Raw genomic sequence first — 9,353 nt, forward strand, 5'->3', positions numbered from 1 at the left:
CTCGAATACCGAATATGAAAGTTATCCGAGAGAATTCCCCATTTTGGGCATAAGGCTGTATTCATCCAACAATTTTCACACTTGTAATTGACGTAATACCTATTAAAGTTGTCCGCCGAAAAAGTTGGGCAAAATGTTAGGATAATTTTGATTTGTTTTATTTTCTACGCCCCCGGTCTACGCCTACGTAATTTTGATGTAAATATTAGCACTTTCACTGGGTCAACCCTTGTCTATTTTTTTCCCGCACGAGCAATCACGACTGGTGTTTCAAAACGTCACAGCATGACTCGTGCCCTTCGCCGCTCGAATCATGGCTGTCACTCTATATGTTTCAGCTGCACACAGGGGGACTGGCCGGATCGGTGGAAGTATCTAACTTTCTAGGAATGTATCTTTCGCGTAAGCACAGCCTCCACGGCTACGGCCTGCCTATGTGATTGTGAGTGCTGTCATGTCATAAATTTCCTGTAGGTTTTTAGAAACGCACTCTGCCAAGCAGAATCGACCTGTGCAAGGAAAAAATTCAAAATGCCAAGCTAGCAAATAAAAAATTGTGACACTTACGCTAAACTCGAAATGTTCAGCACAGCTAGTTCGCTTTCGTGCACAAATCGTGTAGAGAGAGATTCCGGATTACCTTGTCGCCATGTTCATTCAAGTCGACACCTTTTACCCAGTATGCATCATTCAGAACTGACGACGCGACGTTTGGTTATGTGTGTTGTATGCTGGGATACAAAATGTCTGCGCCCATCAAATTATGTCGACCGCATGGGCAATAAAGAAGAGTGGTGAAGGAAATGTTGCAAATGCATTATCTTGTAGGGTTTGCTAATCTTACGCCTCAATTTATAGCTCTCGAATTCATCCAACGATTTGTTACGTGAACTACTATATCAGGGTTCGCGATTGGTCCATGTTGCCTGTGCATGGTGGAGCGCTGGAGGTACTACTGTGATACAAACAACAGCAGAAGCTACTATTTTACTAAGAAATACCCTGCTGGGCTAATATTCGATGATCGGCACCATAGGTAGGAAGTCGACACTGACCTCGACCACCTTGCTATTGGTTATAAGTTAAAGATGAATGCTACATAAACATGGGGAACACCCTGACAAGTTTCGAGTGAGAATAACATTTTTACCACAGGAGCTTGGCTCATCGCTTCGCAAACTCAAAGCCCCTAGTATGATGATGTTGTATCATAAGGGCTTCGCAAAGCGACGAGCCAAGCGCCTGTGATTGCAATGGCGCAGATACACGAGATATGTAGAGGCAAGGCACAGTGGCTTGTGGTTAAGGTATATAGCTGTGAAATCACACATATACTTGTGGCGTATATCCATGGAGGTACCTACCTCCATGGAAATTCGAACGCGATCGGGTCACTGGGGTCATCGCCACAGTCCCGCTGCGAGCCAACGCATAGGCTTCGTTGGCAGTTTACTACGAGACCGACCAGTATCGTAGATTTAGCTCGCAAAATAATGAACTATATTAGCCTATGAATAAATAAACTTGTATCATCTTTATCATTGACTATCTGAGACTCATTCTGTACGCCTGCTAACTTTCTTGAAGATAAGAACACGTATTTTCGACCATTTTCCCGTGAGCCGTCGACGGTTTCTACGATGTTTGCTCTATCGCGCATACAACGCACTGAATACGTTGGAGGTCAAAAGTTCAAATTCAAGCAGGAACCATCGACGACTCACCGAAAAACGGTCGAAAATACATGTTGTCACAGTCGGGCTCATTAGCAGGAGTAGAAGATGAGTCTCAGATAGTCAGTGATACAGTAGGTATAATTTTATTTATTGCATGCTTTATCTATTTTATTATTTTGCGAGCTAAATCTACGATACCGGTCGGTCTCGTAGTAAACTGCCAACGAAGCCTATGCGTTGGCTCGCAGCGGGACTGTGGCGATGACCCCAATGACCCGATCGCGTTCGATATACGCCACAAGTACCGCTGCGATATCACAGCTAGGTTAAGGTACAGTGTACACGACGGGCAGTCCCTGTGGCGTTGACTTTTGTCCTACACACAGGCACCGCGGTAGTTGACAGTGCTTCTAGCTAGTGTAGTGCTGTCAACTAAGGTGGTGCCTGTGGTCCTACATTACAGGGGCTGTCCACTTTATACCTAATCATATGCGTCCACAACATAAGGTATAAAAACCGTGCAGCAACACAAGGTTGGCAACACATGTTCAACCGATGATACTTACCTCCCATTACTTGCTAAACTTAGGTAGATTGGCACTCTAAAATATATTCCCTAATTACTCTTGCAGCAGCACACTTTAAGAAAAGTTATATTAATATCATGATTTGACTATGAATATTATTAATAACATTTTTGCCATTTTACGAGGGTTGAGCTTTCTACTGCACTTTACAGCACTTGGAAAATAACTGAACGGGTATCGGTCATACTTGATATAGCTGTCTGTGGCATGTCCAAATATAACTCACGCTTTATATGTACATATACTACTGGTACCAGTTTTTGGTCTCCTGCTGTAACTTTTACATGCTCACTATGTAGAAACCCAAATATATGTCAAATCATGAGGAACACGGGAACAGAGATGTTCCATTGTCTGTGGTAATGATAATAGATCTGCCTATTATTTCATCGAGAACTGAGTTTTAAACTGTAAATCTGTTTGCATGATTTATTTGAAGTGTGACTCGTGTTTTTCATCCTTTTTATTCCATTGCCAGGATATCTGGAAAGCTACTGACTGAAAAATCATCAATGCTAACAGAGTTGGATTCCTTTCCTTACCATGATGTCTCTGCTACATCAAGACAGCATTGTTAGACTTGTAAGGATGTACCAATGTATGAGATTCTCATTAAATCAGTTCAGGAATCTCCAGTGCAGATGGATCATAAGTGACGTCTACAGACCAATTTTCAGAATCAGAAATGATAACCTGTGCAATCTGTGGATGAAGAGATGCCAGTCGGCGGAAAAATATCATACACTTGCTAATCAACAGCACCAAACTCATGGTCTTTTGCCAAATTTGGAAAGCAGGTATCATAAGCATTCTGAGCTTTTCCGTTGTAGATGCTGTTTTAGCAATCACAAGCTTGTGACCAGGGTGAAATGCCATTACGGAACCCATGCAAAATTTGCGGACATCTCACTGAGTGATTCCAAAGTCCAGGAGTACTTGTCTAGTTTGCTGGCAGAGTACAGTGACATTGAAACTGAGTTAACCGGAGAGAATACTCTGATGGGCAAGAAACAAAGATCTTTGCACAAAAGGAAGATAGAGATTATGCCAGTGGTAGAAAAAATCAAGGCATGGGAGCAAAAGAAATCAGAACTGGAGGAAATTTGTAATTTACTGAAAGGTAAAAACTGTATTCACTTATTTGCTGTTGTGCAAGATGTACTTGACACTTCATTTTCATACCGGAAAATGGTGCTAAGGCATTAACGAAGAATTGATGTAAATGAAATTGACTCAAGGTTTTGTACCAATTTCACTGATACTGCCAATGACATTTATTTACAATACTTTCAAGGGCAGAACCTGTGTAGCATTGTATCTAGGTCAATTGCACTTTCACTGTCATTTACAAATGCTTAGCGATGCTCATTTAAATAAAAATGCACCCCTTCCCAACAAATAATGGATGAAAGGAAATTTTGCACAACATAATGTATGAGGCGAAGCAGGGTACATTATGTTGTGCAAAGCTGTTTTGAGTCCATTATGTGGCTGGGAGGGAGTGCATTATTGCTATAGTTTTTGCAATGCCAGGGAATTTGTGGACGTAGAAAACATCTGGGCCACAGTACTGGATAATCAGATACATTATCAGTAATAATCTAGGGGTGATGATGTCACAGAATCACTGGTGACAAAACTGTAATATGATTCTCAGTAAGACAAGTTTGACATGATAATGCTTTCATCCTCCGTAGACAGCAGTGACAAAGAAATGCAACAACTGGCAGAAGAAACACAAACAGTGTATTGAAGATTTAGATGAAATAGAAAATGAAGTAAGTTTAATAATTCCTGATCATAGATCTGTTTATAATAAAAATTGGTGTTTTTAAATGACCCACAATTTATCCTTTTGCTTACTTAAAATTATTGAATTGGACAACATTTTGTCACTTTCCTTGTGGTACTTTTTTTACGAATGGTGCAATTATTATTGCTGGGAAATAGCAGACCTTTAGCTCAACACAGTAATCTAAAAAGTTTCAAAGTTCATTTTGTGTGTAACATACTAGAAGGAGTCGCTTTCATTTTACTCATGACTGAACTGGGAGAGTTGTGACAATGCATATAGCGCCCTCTATGTGTATTATTAATGTACTCTTGTTTATTTTCAAATTTGGAAAGTCCTCGATCTATATGTACATTTGCAGATCCTGTCCTCTCTAGTTCCATTGGATGACACAGATGACACTGATGACATAATTGTTGAACTGACAGCTGGTGTTGGTGGACAAGAAGCGATGCTGTTCACAAATGACATCTTCAATATGTATCGCAGATATGCAACCTTCAGGGGATGGAGCTTTGATGTTCTTGATATGAGTGATAGTGACATCGGTTGGTACATTTCACAGTTTTTGTCTTTGTTAACTGCTATTTAAAGCACTGGTTATCATTTTCCTCACAAAAGTTTATCTTCAAAATAAGATACATCAAAGTCCTTCCAGGTATATCACACAGCATATGTAGTGCGTTATCCCAAGGCTGACAAATTTGCAGAACAACCATTCCAACGTTTTGATATTTCGATCTGTCAATCACATAATACACAAACTAATCAGGTTGATAAATTAAAAATGTTGAAGTACAACTTGTACAGTCACAATCCACTTCCTTGATGTACTTGCAGTCTCCTAACTGACAGATTACCAGATTTATACTCATCTAATATTGTTTCCTTAAGCTGCCCTCTGGTGGTGACCAAAAGCACCATCATAATTCTAATCATTGAATTTTGCAAAACAGCAAATCACTGATGATCTTATGTTGGAACCTTACAATCCCATCCTTCGCTCTTGTCCTACACCCAACGAAAACTGAGGAAATGCATTGAAGTCTGGTAGTAAAAGGTATATACAATATATTTGCCTTGTCATTTCTTTAACATGACCAACACTGTGTTTTTCATACGCAAGCTGAACTTAGTTGCACAAAAGTGACATAACAAATCAAGCGACAGGGATCCTCACTTTTTTCAGGTGGAATGAGAAGAGCTACAATTAATGTGAGAGGTGCAGAAGTTTACAAGTGTATGAAGTATGAGGGCGGTGTTCACCGAGTGCAAAGGGTACCCAAGACAGAGAGACAAGGCCGTGTTCACACAAGTACAATGACAGTAGCAATACTTCCACATCCAAAACAGGTTAGAGCCTCAGTCATCATGATACTTTTGTCCACAGACTGCTGTTCTACTATATTTGGAAAGGCTTCTTACCCTTTGAACTCTGACGCCTCGTTTCCTATGACATCATCATAATCCATGTCAGGATGTCTTTCCTAATGCTTTTCGTTAGTTTCAATCAATATATTTTGTCAAAAGTTAAACTTGATAAATGTCCCTACTTAGAGTGTACAGTAGAAATCTGGCACAATACATAAAATTATCAGATCCATCTCACACTGTTCTGAAGAATTGTGAATCATAGCTATACTTTTATGACTATGATATTGCAATATTGCAAGCCAAATTTATAAGCACTGAATAGATGTTTCATTGCGTCATTGCATGATGGGCCTATGGCTGGAGCAGTGGACGCACGATCACAGGATGGTGAGTTGGAGCCCCAGCATGGCCATGGTGTTGTGTCCTTGAGCAAGGCACTTTATTCCTCATTGCTTCTCCCCATCTTGGAGTGATGGGTACCTGGTAGGACAGTGGTTGTAATGTGTGCGTTTAGCTCTGCTAGCCTGCACTTATTGACTGCACATGTGAGCTGTTGTTTGCTCCCCAGGGAGTTGAGTGGTATCATATTAAGTCCAGTGACCAGGGGCAATAATAATTGTAAAGCGCCTTGAGCACATGTACTTGTGGATATGTGCGCTATATAAGAACCCATTATTATTATTATTATTGCAATTTGAAACATATCTGGGAAACAGGTCATAAAAATTCAAGGAAGATGTACCTTTACAACAAATCCTATAGACCTAGACAATGAATAGACAATACCAAGGTACTGTCTATGCATTAATCTCTGAATCAACACATTTGGCTTTTCAGTGAATGTTCGAGGTATATAAATTTTCACTCTGATTACGAGAATTTAATTTAATCATGAAAGCGTGGAAATCACAAAGCCTGGGAATTATACCCATATCCTAAATACTTGAATATTTGAAGAAAGAATCATACAGTGCTATTAACATAACATGTTTTTTTTTATTATTGTTAATATTCCATACTTCTGTTTCGTTGTCATTAATTGTAGATCAACTTGTCCTTTGACCCGGGTGACCTGAAAATTGAGACAAAGAGAGCAAGTGGAGCAGGGGGTCAACATGTCAATAAAACAGAAAGTGCTGTAAGAATTGTCCATCTGCCGTCTGGTGAGTAGCAATATAGCCTAGAATACTGAGTTATAAAACCTGTATTGGTGACAATCTTTCCTCTTTCACATCTGCCAAAGCTTTTCCACAAAATGTCAACATTTTTAGAAGGTACAAATACACTCACTACTCTACAGGTTTGGATTTTCTTTGATGCAAGGGTCACTGTTGAAAGTATGGTCGATTTTCAAAATTCAAATTGTTGTTCATTTGGTACTCTACTTCATGAAACGCTCTGAAGAATCATAGCAAGGTGACAACATTATCTTGTGTAACATACCTGCCTTGCTAAATCTGATTGTATGTTGATTTCTAATACAAATGAAAGTGGTCATTTCTTTGTACCTACAGTTCGGTTTATTTGTACTCTTAACTTTGCAGAAGTTAGTTTCTGCTCATAAAGTGTTTGTTGCTGTATGTGGTCATTGAAAATGCACTAAGATTAGCGTATATATATATATATATATATATATATATATATATATATATATATATATATATATATATATATATGTATATATATATGTGTTAAGCATCAATTTTGCTGGAAACATTACTGTATCTGGTAAATATTTGAACATACTTTAAAATATTGACTGTTTAGTTCTCAGACTGTCGGTGAGACAAATGGTTGAAAGGGCTTGAAAGAATTTATTTATCCAATTTCAGGCATTGCTGCAGAGTGCCAGCAGGAGAGATCACAGATTAAGAACAGACAAATAGCGATGAAAATGCTGGAAGCTAAACTTTACAACCGGCAGCTTGAAGAGCAACAGAGCCGAGAACACCAGTCACGGAAACTTCAAGTTGGAACATCGGCAAGATCTGAGAAAATAAGAACTTATAATTTTAATCAAGATAGGATCACAGATCACAGAATTGGTGTCTCTGTTTTCAATATTGAAGGATTTCTCTCGGGAGAGGAAGATCTCGATGATATGGTACAGTCATTACAAGATTATGATAGTATGGAAGCTTTAAAGGAACTTATTGAAAACAATGCTAGGAGTGTCAAGGAGAATAAAACATGAATTACCAAAGTCTTTGATTTTTCAAAATCCATAGTTACTCAAACAGACAAGTTAGATACAATAGTGAAATTTGAGGTAGTGCACTTTGTGATATTGGCCATAGCTTTAAAGTTTTATGAAAGGATATACTGTGCAGCCTCTTCTCATACCCTTGCCCTACTCTCTGTTTGATTGCACTTGTGACAGTGACCTTTTCAAGGTGGTGAATGACCTACCATGTATGTTTTTACTATTTGGTGATGAACTGTGATGTTCTCAAAACTACAGAAACTTTGCCGTGTTTAAAGAAGACAGTGCCCACCAGGTCTTCATTATGACAACAATGAGACATTTGTACAGGGCCCCTCAAATAGCTCTATTAAGCAACTGGATCCCCTAGAATTGTGTTGATTAGTACAATTGCTCAGTGTGGGCCTAGTGTTTCTAAGTCTTGTAGAAACTTTTCTGTCATTATGTATATTACATACATGTACATTTTTTGTCCACTTTGATTGGACAGCAAAAATAGATAATCCTAAAATGCAATGCACTGCATGACAAGTATCACAAAAGATACAAAAGGGACATAAATGGGAGTTTGACGAGTGTGTCAAATTACATATATAAGGGGCCAGGATATTTTGAATTACTGCAATAACATCTCTTTTCATGAGTTTATAATCGTGAATATGTACCACATATCTTGTGTTAAGTAGTTCATGTTGCATTTCTGCTGTATGTCTGATTCACAGGAGAATGAAAAGACCTTTAAAGGAGTAAAATAAATTTTCACAGCAAAAACATACAAGAGCTGGTACTCTGTTCAGCCAACTGCAGGACACTTTTAAATTGCAGACCCAGTACCTGCATGTGCTTTCAGTGTTGGACAAAAGAGTGTTCCCAAAATTAAATTAAATTATCGGTATGGCCCAGTGAGACACAAAGATGCTCTGTATCAGCTCCAGGTTTCTCTGTTTTTACAGACCACTTGAAATGGAAATTGTTGTTAAAACTACAGTTTCCAAATACAAATCATGATTTAGACTACAAGAAGGTTAATACTCTTTCATTGCTGACACACCGAAGCTTGATCAAGCCTCAACCATGGTACTCCCATTTCCCTGTGTTTTAGGCCAGCAACTCCCATCACAATCTCTCATGAACCACGGGGTACAACAATGTATCAATTTTTATCAACAGGAAAACTCTGTAACAAACATAATTCTAATTATTAAAAGCTGGAGCATTACAAAGTGTTTGCAGTTTTCTGTAATTCACTAGCACAGCAAAAGCATACAGCAGTAAGAATAGTCTGTGCTTGTGCATTATTGTATGAAAATGGTAATAAAATAACAGCAGCTGTGTTACAAATACTGCTAGTACAGGTGTATATTTCATTGCCTAACAGTTACAATTGAAAATATGCATATTCCCCACAGTATCCCGGTAGATTGTTTGTGCATATGTATGGTTTGTGAGTTGGCGTGTATGCCCCATGTTTAGACATCAATGTGGGATAAACATCTTTATGTGTTAGAGATAGGTACTCACTAAATTTATTTGTCTCATTATTATTTATCAGTGTTGGAGTCCCACAGGTTAACCCTAATGTACTAATATAGTAGTTTAGCCTGATTGTATTGTTTTCAATAGCAAGGCGACTTTAATGAAGCAGTGGGGGGGGGGGGGGAATGTTAAACAGAGTTACATGTCATAGTCATGGGGTTCAAATTTTTAATTGAAATTGAATT

General features: G+C 38.6%; 2 protein-coding genes across 2 annotated transcripts in view; one reads left to right on the plus strand and one right to left on the minus strand.

Moving 5' to 3' along the window:
• LOC139140460 (dynamin-binding protein-like) overlaps positions 1 to 701 on the minus strand; it is a 39,960-nt gene extending 39,259 nt beyond the window's left edge. The window contains exon 1 of the mRNA XM_070709747.1: positions 568 to 701. The gene's annotated coding sequence lies outside the window, so the exon portion shown is untranslated. The remainder of the gene's footprint in view (positions 1 to 567) is intronic.
• A 26-nt stretch (positions 702 to 727) lies between these two features.
• Positions 728 to 8,987, plus strand: LOC139140002 (peptide chain release factor 1-like, mitochondrial). Its single transcript, XM_070708990.1, has 7 exons — positions 728 to 1,036; positions 2,742 to 3,383; positions 3,961 to 4,041; positions 4,417 to 4,603; positions 5,245 to 5,408; positions 6,475 to 6,592; positions 7,262 to 8,987. The coding sequence occupies exons 4-7, from the start codon at positions 4,507 to 4,509 to the stop codon at positions 7,621 to 7,623; spliced, it is 741 nt and encodes a 246-aa protein (XP_070565091.1). The 5' UTR covers positions 728 to 1,036; positions 2,742 to 3,383; positions 3,961 to 4,041; positions 4,417 to 4,506; the 3' UTR covers positions 7,624 to 8,987.
• The last annotated feature ends 366 nt before the right edge of the window (positions 8,988 to 9,353 follow it).

This window comes from Ptychodera flava, chromosome 9 (assembly GCF_041260155.1).
Source record: "Ptychodera flava strain L36383 chromosome 9, AS_Pfla_20210202, whole genome shotgun sequence".
Lineage (NCBI taxonomy): Eukaryota > Metazoa > Hemichordata > Enteropneusta > Ptychoderidae > Ptychodera > Ptychodera flava.

Excerpts from the sequence above, each read along its gene's own strand:
- LOC139140002 (XM_070708990.1), top strand. The coding sequence starts at position 4,507 with ATGCTGTTCACAAATGACATCTTCAATATGTATCGCAGATATGCAACC. Across the intron at positions 4,604-5,244 it reads TATGAGTGATAGTGACATCG|GTGGAATGAGAAGAGCTACA; the intron begins GTTGGTACATTT and ends CACTTTTTTCAG. Across the intron at positions 6,593-7,261 it reads AATTGTCCATCTGCCGTCTG|GCATTGCTGCAGAGTGCCAG; the intron begins GTGAGTAGCAAT and ends ATCCAATTTCAG.